Below are 12,222 nucleotides of genomic sequence, written 5' to 3'. Positions count from 1 at the left end.
GGGGAATGTCAGAGGTAGTGAGCTACAGAAGCTCACTGAATCCCATGTCAGGTGTTCTCTTGCACCTGAATGTGTATTCAGAATTTGTGAAGTTAAAACAGTTACTAAAGTCTTCTGAATATGATAATGTAAGAGTTTTCAAAGGTCTACAGACTAGATACACACTGCATGGTATGTGCATGTGTTTTTTCCCCTAAGATGTCTCTAGCATTCCTCTAAGACCTTGGTAGTCCAGCGACAGCTTATGAAGCTTGCAGGATTCCACAAGCTCCTTGAGTGACTGGGCCTAAGTCAGTAGAGCTGGAGGAGGCTTCTTATGTACCAAGGAATAATTATCATGCATTAAAGTTACTCTGGCAGAGTAGTTCCATGTATTATGGCAGCTTTGGGTGCTCAGCTTCAACAATGCAATCTTGATTCTCGACCTTCCTACCAATCTAGTCTGTGACACATTTCTGGTCTGTCAATACCATGTCCTGGTCTTATCATTAAGGAGTACAAAGATTAAAATGAAGTCAGTAGATCATGGTAAGAGTGAGGAAAGAGTTTGGTGGCTCTGGCAGAGGGCATCGAATTAACTGCAGATATTTCTGAAAAAGTTGTATTCCAAATCTTGTATCATAAAAGGCATCATAATTCTCCTAGACTTATTTTTACAGTATATGTAAAGGACACCATACTTCTACTTGTGAATGACATTAAGATGGGTGCTGCCATTAAATATGCATTTACAAAACCGAGGAAAGTCTTATTTACTTTTGCACAGTTGAAGTTTGTACAAGCCATCAGTCTGGGTCTACCTCATTGAGAGAAAGTTTGCTTTCAGGTGGTGATGAGATAAACAGTTTCAAAGGTTTGCGTGGAATTTATAATTTATCCAGAAGATTGTGGTGTCTTTTATATTTAGAGTTTGAATGGCTAGTTCAGCTGGTAATGTTGGAATCAAAAAAGAAAGAAACAGCAGTGATTCATATAAAATCTTCCTCATACACTTTGGCTATGAGTATATGGTAGCATTGCATAAACTGCGCTGTCTTGAGAAATATACATTGTAAACAGTCATCTATTCAAAGAATTAATTAGTAGCCTTTATTAACCTTGATGAAACAGCATTCATTTGAAGTTAACAAACCTTCGAAACATTATTGTCAAAACCCAAAGAACACAATAATGTAATCACTTTTGGGTAAAATCCATTGAAGGGTGAGGCAGTAAGATAAGACAATGTATGATAGAGCAGATTGTTTAGTCAGTTATAGAGAGGGACAGGTGGCAAGAAATGACTGGTTTTTTTTTACTACGTATTCATAGAAACCAAAAGATAAAATGTTCTGAGGCAAAGGAAACACTCAAACACATGGTGAAGGAAATGCCCAAACACATGGTGGCCTTTGGTGCCCCGTCTTACCCTTTCGCCAGAATAAGGTAGGAGGCTTCGGCTCTCTCTCCTTATTGTTACTGCCGGGAACCACTGTGGCTGCTGTAAAGGTAAAAATTGCTTTAGGCAAAACATACTTTAAGACCCACTTTCACTTTCCACTCCAAACTCCACCTCCATGACTACAATGAAAGACTCTCATCAATCTTTTCAGTGGCACCCACGTTTAAGTAGGACCATGATCACACACAGTTTGTTGCCCGCAACCTTGTTTCTAGTAAATCATGTGAAGCAGGAGATGACAATATTATTTAGCTGTAAAGTTATATCTTTAGCCATGGTACCCTTAAGCATTTAAAGGCTTTAAAGATCTCCAGTGTCAGAGCAGTGTATTTGGCTAGTTTGCCTATAGACATTCCATGAGTATAAATAGACTGCATGAAGTATTTTTCTGGCAGACAAATAATGCACGCAAATATGTTTAAAGAGAAATAACAGCAAGGATGCATGTTCACCTTGTTAGGATGTAAGGGAGTGGACAAGTTCATAGCTAATGGAAAGAGATGGATCCTAGTAAAATATACTAATTCAAAACAACAAACGTAAACTCATAAGATTAAGGAAAGCTACATAATTTTGCAGAGAAAGGTGAGGATTATTGTTACATGTGCAAGCGATGTTTTCCGAAACATCAGCCTGACTATGCAGTGTGTGCTATTTATTGGTACTACACTGATACGTCCTTATTATTTTTTGTAATTGCACTCTGATCTCACTGCCCATAGGCATGTGTTCCCTAATGATGAAGAGTGTCCTAAGAGTTCTCAACTAGAGCTGATTGTAAGGTATTATCCACTATTGCCAACTGCAAAGTGTGTTATGATTAGTTAATACCATCTGCTCAGAGCATAACCCATTAATTGACTACCATGTATGTGAGTGGATATGACAAGAAGAACAGACAATTAAGAGCGTTTACTACTGAGCATGTGGAGAATACATCTATTAGCACCCCTATAGGAAGGCCAAAAAGCCAATTGCAACTGCTGGTTTCCAGAACTTCACTGAACCTGGAACACAGGCAAATAAGAACACTTAGTGTGATCATTCTACTGCCTTGGACTAGCTGAGCCAGTTTCAATATTCCAGAGATCATTCTAATAAGTATAATAATCAAAAAATGGCCATACTTTGGAACAATAGCTGAATATGAAAATCTTGAGAATTTGATACCACGCATAGAAAATGTATTTTTGGTAAGTTTAATTTCTAAGAACTCTTTTTCACTGATTATACTAAGGAATAAAAACAACCAACATTCATACAGGGTGGACAAAAATCTCTACGTTCCTCAAATTAGCTAGACATAGATTCCCTTCAAATGTGTTGCCATGAACAACAGGCATTCACTTAATTCGGCCTCTCAGCATCAATCAATCAGTAGATTTGCAGAGCACTTCTTGTCACACGTGAAGGTATACAGGCGATGGCAGGGTCCAGTTGATTAGCCAAACATCTAGGTCTTCCGGGACTTTCAGAACTCTGGAAGAGATGGGGATGTAGGGAGATAAAGGGGTAGCTCATTCCATGTTTTTGTTGCTAGGTAGAAGGAACGACCTCTGCATCTGCTACGTCAAATGCGGGGGTGAAGGTTAGAGAAAGAAGTGGAGCGGAGATGTATGGTGGGCTGATGTAAGTGCAGTCGATGGTTAAAGTACACGGTCCGCAGTTATGTAGGACCTTGTATGCGTGGGCCAGGAGCTTTTCTGTACAGGGAGACATGTTCATTTCCCTGAGGTAGGAGGTGATGTGAATTAGTCTACGGAGTTCCAGGGTGAGTCTGGCTGCTGTGTTCTGTATTGTCTGTAGTCGGTTCGTAGGCGTGGTCAGTGGGGGTCTGAGTTAAGAGGGCCACCAAGATGCGTCCAAGGGAGAGCTTTTGTTTCTGAAGTGCAGTACCTCTGTCTTGTCTGTGTTGAGTTTCAGGCAATTGTCCCTCATCCAGTTGGCAATGTCTGTAATGCAGATGATTTTCTTTGGTTCGAAGGTGAGGGTAGACTGACTTTTTGAATTCTTCTGGTGAGGAGAGGCGATCCATCTGAGAGCAGCTCCTTGGATGCCTCTGTTGTGCAGCCTTGTGATGAGTGTGGGGTGGCAGCCGTATCATAGGCTGTCCAGAGGTCTATGAGGATCAGAGCCACAGTCTCTCCGCAGTCGTGTAGGTCTTGGATGTCGTTGGTAGCCGCCATGAGGACTGTCTTGGTGTTGTGGTTGCTGCGGAATCCAGATTGAGAAGAATCGAGTAGGGGGTTCTGTTCCAGTTGTGAGGAGAGTTATTGGTTGATGACTTTTTCTAATACTTTGGCCGGGAATGGAAGCAGGGAGATCGGTTGTCAGTTCTGGAATTCACTGGGATCTGCTAATGGTTTCTTTAGTAGGGGGTTGACTTTTGCCTGTTTCCAGTCTTTGAGGCTCGTGGCTGTTGCTATTGAGATGTTGAACAAGGCAATAAGAAGGTGGCTGATTTCATTACAAGACCGTATGCTACCATTATGCAATAAACTCTTTTTGCAGCCCCAACATTCAGCCCTTTAAGGAACAATAATACATCATAAAGCAATAGAATGTCCAGACAATATAAATGTCCAGAGTCATCATCCTCTTTTATTCGCTCCTTCATTACAGATAAGTACTGCTGTGTTTTGTCCTTGGTAGGTCGCTCCCCACACCGCACAGCACCGCCTGTGTGCCCTTGCCTTAGCCCAGCTGCCGCTGCTGCTGTCTGGGATTCAAGGCCCTCCCTGCTCTTGCCCCTGTTTCTGGTATTTTTATTTTCATTGTAAATTGTATTTTTCTGTCAGCTCACTGTGTGTTTTTGCCCTTTTGCCCCCTTCCCAGCTGTGCCATTACTATGTCCCTTTTCCTTTCGGTATCCCTACCGTTCTTCTCCCCAGTTCCTGCTGCTGCGTCCCCTGCTGCCCCGCCCCCCTGCTCTCCCATTCTCCTGCTCCCACCTCCCAGCTGCTCCTCCCTCCCACCTCTCCTTCTTATGGCGGCCGCGTGCAGCAGGCATGCTGCTGGCGTGCCAAAGGCAAGCCCATCTGAGCCCGTCCACGCCTGGACCGCGCCCAGCACCAGAACCCCTGCCCCCGAGAGTCCCAACACTGCTACAACGCCAACCCCATCTACGCACTCAACACTGGACAAGAACTCACATACTGCCTGGCCACCCCAAAGCGCATCCAAGGACCCTTCTCCTGCCGCAACTGCAGCTTCACCAGCACATGACCCACCAACCCACCCACCATGAAAGAACCTAACTACCTCAGATGCATTCTTCTCAACACTCGCTACGCCCGCAAACACGCCGTTGTACTCTGGGACCTTCTCAACTCAACCTTCCCAGACGTCACCTTCCTGACAGAGACCTGGCTGAACCCCTCCTCGGCACCCGACATCGCTATAGCCATCCTGGAAGGCTGTAAAATCTCCCGCAGGGACCGCACCAATGGAGTAGGAGGAGGAATCACCATCACCACAGGAACACCCTCAGAGTCTCGACCAGCACGGACGACACCCTCAACATCGCCGAACACCTACACTTCCAGATCCACACCGACCCCAACACCACCCTCAGAGGAACCCTCATCTACAGACCCCCTGGACCCCAACCACAGTTCAGCGACTCCATCACCGACTTCATCAGCTCACACGCGCTAGCCTCCATGGACTACATCTTCCTTGAGTACCTGAACTTCTACCTCGAGAACAACGACAACAACTCCACCACCCTTATCGACAACCTAGCCAACCTCGGACTCAGACAACTCATCACTGCACCCACTCACTCCACTGGCCACATGCTTGACTCCATCTTCTCCACAAGCCCCCACGTCTCCTTCAACCACACCACCGAACTCCACTGGACCGACCATCGCTGCATTCACTTCACCTTCTGGAAACCCACCACGCACCACCGCACCCGACTGATGCCTCGCTGCGGCTGGAACAAAGTCACCGAAGACCAGCTAACCACCACCCTTGCCCAAAGACTGCCCACCGACCCCACCGACGCCGACAATGCCGCCCACAATCTCAGACAGTAGATTGACGACTGAGCCATCACCCTCGCCCCGGTCAAGAAATCCAGCTGGTTCACTGAAGACCTCCAGGCCTCCAACCTGCCGAAAGCTGGAGAAGAAGTGGCTCAGTGAACGAACACCGGACAGCTACGCAGTCCACAAGAACGCCACCTGCAGACACCATCACCTCATCAGATCCGCCAAAAGAGCCTCCTTCAAAGCCCGCCTAGACAACAATGCATACAACAGCAAAGAGCTCTTCAACATCATGAAGGAACTCTCCAACCACAGCTCCATCACCAACGACATCCCACCTTCGCAAAACCTGTGCGACTCGCTCACCACCTTCTTCCATCGCAAGATCGCAGACATCCACGACAGCTTCAACGCCATGACCGCCCCGACAACCACTCATACCGCCGCCACCACGACCACAATTCACACCGATTGCCTGCTCTCCTGGACCAATATCAACGACAACTACACCATCAAGATCATGAACACTGTCCACTCCAGATTTCCGTCCGACCCATGCACACACCACATCTTGACCAAAGCCAGCACCGCCATCGCACCCCAACTCCGGAAAGCCATCAACATCTCCTTCGAGACAGCAATCACGGCTCTCATCCTCCTGGACCTGTCAGCCGCCTTCGACACGGTCTGCCACCGCACACTACGAACATGCCTCCACGACGCCGGGATCCAAGAGAAGGCCGTTGCCGAATAGATGAGGAACAGCCGACTGAAGCTGAACTCGGACAAGACATAGGTCCTCATCCTCCGATCCACCCCTTCAGCCTGGAATGACTCCTGGTGGCCAACCGCATTGGGAACAGCTCCAACACCCACCACCACGCTCGCAACCTGGGGGTCATCCTCGACTCCACCCTCTCCATGACCAAACAGGTCAACGCCGTCTCTTCCTCCTGCTTCAACACCCTCTGCATGCTTTGCAAGGTCTACAAGTGGATCCCCACTGAAACAAGAAGAACGGTCACCCAGGCCCTCGTCAGCAGCAGGTTGGACTACGGAAACACCCTCTATGCAGGAACCTCGGCCAAACTCCTGAAACGGCTCTAACGCATCCAGAAAGCCTCTGCACACCTGGTCCTCGACATCCCTTGCCGCAGCCACATCACATCCCACCTGAGAGACCTGCACTGGCTCCCTGTCAACAAGAGGATAACCTTCAAGCTCCTCACCCACACACACAAGGCACTCCACAGCACCGGACCAGCGTATCTCAACAGCCGACTCAGCTTCTACACCACCAGCTCCTCTCCGCTGACCTCGCCCTCGCCACAGTCCCTCGCATCCGAAGTGCGACCTCAGGTGGCAAATCATTCTCCTGCCACCACAACCTGGAACACCCTACCCACCCACCTACGGCAGACCCAAGACCTGCTAACCTTCAGAAGACTTCTCAAGACCTGGCTTTTCGAGCAGTAGCAGCATTTCCCTCCCCCAGCGCCTTGAGACCCTCACAGGTAAGTAGTGCGCTTTGCAAATGCCATGATTGATTATTGTTGCTATGTATTGATTACTGTTAAAGATCATATCTAGTCTTTAGTCATAGTTTGGGACTGCCCTTCCAATTTATAGTTTAGGCTGGTAAGATTTTAGGGAATTTAGTTTAACCTCTGTGTAATATTGTGTCAATAGTTGTTTGACTTGTGTCAATATTACAACAAAAAGTAACCAGGAGTCAAAAAACACATTCTACTCATAGACAACCAATTACACGACAAGAGGAAAGATTGTGGAACAAATGTGGTTAAACACGTAAAGCCATTTAGACAAATATACGTGCAACACATACCCAAGGTGAGAATTTTCCCATCAGTTGTCCTTTCTGTACCACCACTGTTACATCATTTGGGTTCTCCTTACCCAGGAGTTAGTGTGCACACAGTCACACAAGTTGTAAAGAAAGGACTGTGCGAGTAAGAAGACTCCATAATGGTTATTTCGCTAAGTGGTATCAATGTGGTTTTACAACTGAAAAAGCAGTGCAAGTGAAAATTATTGAAGTGAATACAATTAGGTGAGACTGAGTAGAGTGATTAATTTTAATGTTTTCTCTCAGCTCCCTAAGCTTAAAAACAACAATGAAAAGTGAAAAAAGCAGATTTAACATAATATCTGCTCAGCGAGTGGTCTGCATGTTTCTGCATGTGAGGACAAGACCCTCTGCATTCATCAGGACCTAGATGTTGCTACTGCTGTAAAGTTATGGGAGAAATGATAAAAAGAGATTATATCACCTATTTGTCAGGTGCAGGTTCTCCTCCACAATCTAAAGTAGTCATGCAAACACGAAAAGAAAATGAGAAGAAACAAACATATTTGTCAAAAAGTACACTCTACAGTAGTGATATTCTTGTGTTCATGTCATTACGATTTAGTTAGCATGATATCACTCACCCAATTTCTGTGGGGATAGCGCCTCACCTCACCTGGCTGCAGCTCAGGTAAATAAGGAGCACCGCTCTGTTTTACAAAGACACACAATTGTAAAAACATTCCACTGTCTGTCCCATTGGGAGGCTAAATCCACAATTACATAACAGATGCAATGTCAAAATATACATCTGCCTAACCTCGACTTGTGTCAATACCTGCTTGAAAGACCGCTGGTCATTTGGCTGAGTATATTTGTTGTGTAACACGAGGGCCCAGCATGCAATATCCGGCCTCTTAGTTCCTGATTGGCTTCTTCGCCAATAGTCAGACTGCTTCTATTTCAGTGCCGGCTTTGGAGCTGTAACACCACTTGCTCCTCAGTGCGATTACTGGCCCACAGCAATGTCACACCTTCACTTTTCCGTGTTTTGGGAAGGGGGCGATTGTAGAAGCTTCGGGTCTGTGATCAGGTAAGTATTTGAATGTAAAAGATGACTCGAAAACCTCAATTGGAGATTTCAGGCAGGTTGCCTGGCAGTGTTGGTGGAGGCCAAGTGCAACTCTTACAACCTAAGATCTAAGCTATTCTGGACTGGGAGGGTCCAACAACCTAGAACAAAGTCAAGGCATTCCTTGGCTTGACTGTGTATTATAGGAGGTTTGTGAAGGGGTATGGATTCATTTTGGCACCACTCATAGAACTCACCTCCTAGAAAATTCCCCAGAAAGTAAACTCGACAGTTTGCTGTCAAAAGGTTTTTGACACCCTGAAAGAGGCATTGTGCTCAGCACCAATTCTCAAAGCTCCAGACTACACCAATCATTTCATTGTGCCGACTGAAGGCTTTGAGCTAGGGATAGGAGCAGTTCTATCCCAGACCAATGATGATGGCCAAGACCAGCCTTTTGCTTTTATTAGCAGGAGGTTAGTCATCAAGGAGCAGCTTTGAAGTGTCATTGAGAGGGAGGACTTGGCTCTGGTTTAGTAACTAAGGAAGTTGAGACCATACCTGTTTGGATCTCACTTCACAGTTAAAACTGACCACAGACCTCTCAAATGAATAATGCAAATGAAAGATGAGAATCCCAAACTTTTGAGGTGGTCCATCTTCCTACAGGGAACAGCCTTTACAGTTAAACACTGACCTGGGACTGCCCATTCCAATGCAGATGGACTTTCCAGGTTCTTCCACTTATGAAATTAAAATAAAATTTATAAAGCGACACAATTTCCTAGGGGTATCTAGGCACTAGCAGACACAAACAGGCTAAAAATCTGGAAGATATCAAAATTATTTTCTAAATAGCTAAGTTTTCAGATTCTGCCTGAATGCCAGTAGATCTGTCTTAAATTTTAGTTTAGTCGGGAGTGAGTTCCACAGCCTTATTGTGCATGAGACGAATCTGCTACCATCCCAGTTGGCTTTTTTAAATCTGTGGATTACAAGGTTTCTACTGGTGGATGAGCATAGGGAGCGTGCTGGGATATAGCGTTGAAAACGCTGTATCAAATATTGAGGGCCTACACCTTGTTGTGAATTGAAGGCAATACAGAGTGTCTTAAACTCGATTGGTTTACCTATTAGGAGCAAGTCTAATTGGATCAACGCTTGAGATGTAACTGTGCTGCGGCATTCTGCAGCGTTTGTAACTTATGTAAAAATTGATTTTGAATATTAATAAAAAGCTTGTTGCAGTAGTCTACTTTGGATGAAATAAGAGTTGTAACGAACATCTTTTGAAAGCTCAATGGAATGAAAGGCAACACTTTCCTTAGAGTTTTCAAAATGAAAAAAGACAAGGAAGTGATGTGCTTGATTTGTCCCTCAAAAGATAGCTAAGTTTCAATAATTACTCCAAGGTTTTTTACTTTACCACTGGGGATCCTGGGGCCACCAGGTGTTTGACGAAAAAGAGGGGTTATTACCAAACAACAGGATACCAGTCTTTGAGGAATTTAATTTTAGGCAGTTGCTGCTCATCCCCTTCCCGATATGAAGCATACAGTTGTGAAACTGAACTGCTGTGGCTTCAGGATTATCAGTGACAGATACAACAATCTGTGTGTCATCTGCATATGAAACCAGAGAGAAACCAAATGAGCTGATTGGGGTAACATAGACTTTAAATAGAGTGGGGCTCAGGGGTTAGGCCTGAGGGACCCCACAGGGCAAAGTGAAGGTTGATGAGTTAAAATCACAGTGAGAGACTGTCTGGATACGGTCAGCCAGAAAAGAGGTGATGAACTTGAATGCATTGTCTTTGATCCTAATTGATTCAAGGTGATCAATTAAAAGAAGGATTAACCTTATCATATGCGGTGAAAGATCCAAGAGGAGCGGAGCCGCATTTCCTCCACTATGTATCATCTGCCTGATTTCTTCCGTGGCTGAAATCAACACCAGTTCGGTACTATGATGACTACGAAATCCAAAGTGTGTGACATCAAGACTCTTTGTTTTGTCTAAAAAGGCAGTTAATTTCTGGTTGACGATTTTTTTTAACCAATTTGGCAGGTAAAGGTAATCGAGTAATTGGTCGATAATTGTTGGGGTCAGCAGTATCTAAGATATTTTTTTTAATAAAGGGAGAATAGACCCTATCTTCCAGTCTATTGGAAAATATCCTGCTTCAAAGAGGTTGTTTAACATGGCTGTGAGGTGTGGGCTATCACCCCTGGGACCAAGTGAAGTATCTTGGCCGGATATGGGTCCTGTGGTGAGCCCAATTTAATCTGCATCAGTGTCTTTTGTGTCTCATCCACCGTCAGGGACCCAAAATGGGATAGGGTACTCACAATATGCGTGTCCTTCGCCGGTCTGTTTAAATTGACAGTTTGACTATTATCTAGAAAAGACCTATAGAGAGATTTAACTTTATCTTGGAAGTGAAGTGCTAGTTTGTTATAGAATTGTTGATTAATATTAGGATTCTTTGGATCTGGAAGTTTTTTTAACTGTTTGAGAATAATTCCTTAGAGGAGTTCACATTTCCTTCTATTTTTGCTTCAAAGAATTTATTTTTCTCAATTAGAATAATTTTTTTGTAGATCTGTAAATTGACTTTATATCTCTCTTTATCTTCTGGTGTATACTCAAGTCTCCATTTATGTTCTGATCGCTTACTTTCCTGCTTTTTCCATCTAGGATCACCGGTAAACCAGGTTTCAGAGGGATTAGTCTTATGGCTATGAAGGTTATTTGCTGGAGCTAACTGAATTAGTGATACGTCCAGCCATTGATGTTAGGCTGACCAATGGAGTTTAATGAATAAGAGATAAATGAAACTGACCAGCATCAATAATACTCCATAGGCGTCGAGTAGAACTTCCAATTTGTGGGCATGATTTTTTTTGCCTCAGATAGGCCATTTAGCTCATACATGCTCACCTTATGGTCAGCCCATGTCAAGGGAAGGGAAGATGTCCAGATGAGCTGTGGATTGTCCATGACAATGCCATTAAGAAGATGCCCAGCTTTGTGTGAGGAGCCCTGGACAATTTGTGTTAGTACTGCACCATCCATATTAACCATTAAGTTCAGAGACTCTGAATCAAACGGGTTTTCCATATGGGAAGGAAAATCGCCTCGAATAGTAAAATCTTTGGCGTCAGCTTTTAATTCTAGGAGACTACCAATGGATTTTGTAAAGGCTGTTCTAGACCCAGGTGGTCGATAACTGAGAAGTCCATTAAAAGAATAGTGACCATTAAGTTCAATTTTAGAATGTATAGATTCACAGAGTGACCTATGAGGAATGATATTGAAAATAGTTTTTAAATGATCTCTGGATATGATTGGAAGCCCTCCGCCCTTTTTTAGTGGGCGGTCATGTCTAAATATTCTGAACCCCGTTGGTAATGCCGATATTCGGTCTCATCAGATGATGAATCTGCCCAGGTTTCAGTGATAGAGGCCAGATCAATATTCTGACTCTCCATGAAGACCGCGAAATTTAGTGCATGCCTAACAAGCAATCTGGTATTGATAAGGGTACAACTACAACTTATTTTAAATTGTTTAGAGGGTGCCTCTGGCAATTTAGTAGAAGCCAAAGAGGTACAATGAAAGTTAGTGAGGAAGAAATCGCAAACCAAGCATTTTGGGCCATTTGTGCAGCAGTGAGGGTCTAACTGAAGACCCAGGCAATGCCTACATAAGGCGATGATAAGAAAACAGGGAATCCCTAGAATAAATAATAGGTCCTTTAATTTCTGAGGCCAAACTAACAGGGGGCTGGCGCTGAGTGCAGTCCGAGCTTGGGTGGGCGCAGATGGGCTTACCTACGGCACACCAGTAGCGCGCCAGCTGCGCGCCTGGTCCTGCATCTGCTTAAGAAGCCCCCAGCTACGGGAAA

At 44.7% G+C, this 12,222-nt stretch overlaps 1 protein-coding gene across 1 annotated transcript in view; it reads right to left on the bottom strand.

Annotated features, from left to right (window-relative positions):
• The window catches only part of LOC147708719 (uncharacterized), a 285,914-nt gene that overhangs the window by 91,985 nt on the left and 181,707 nt on the right, over nt 1-12,222 (bottom strand). The window contains exon 12 of the mRNA XM_086925767.1: nt 1,409-1,480. Within this exon, the coding sequence (XP_086781893.1) occupies nt 1,409-1,480 (72 nt within the window). The remainder of the gene's footprint in view (nt 1-1,408; nt 1,481-12,222) is intronic.

Source organism: Lissotriton vulgaris, chromosome 6 (genome assembly GCF_964263255.1).
Source record: "Lissotriton vulgaris chromosome 6, aLisVul1.2, whole genome shotgun sequence".
In the NCBI taxonomy this organism is placed as follows: domain Eukaryota; kingdom Metazoa; phylum Chordata; class Amphibia; order Caudata; family Salamandridae; genus Lissotriton; species Lissotriton vulgaris.
Note: the sequence above shows the minus strand (reverse complement) of the source record. Positions and strands in the feature narration are given on the sequence as shown.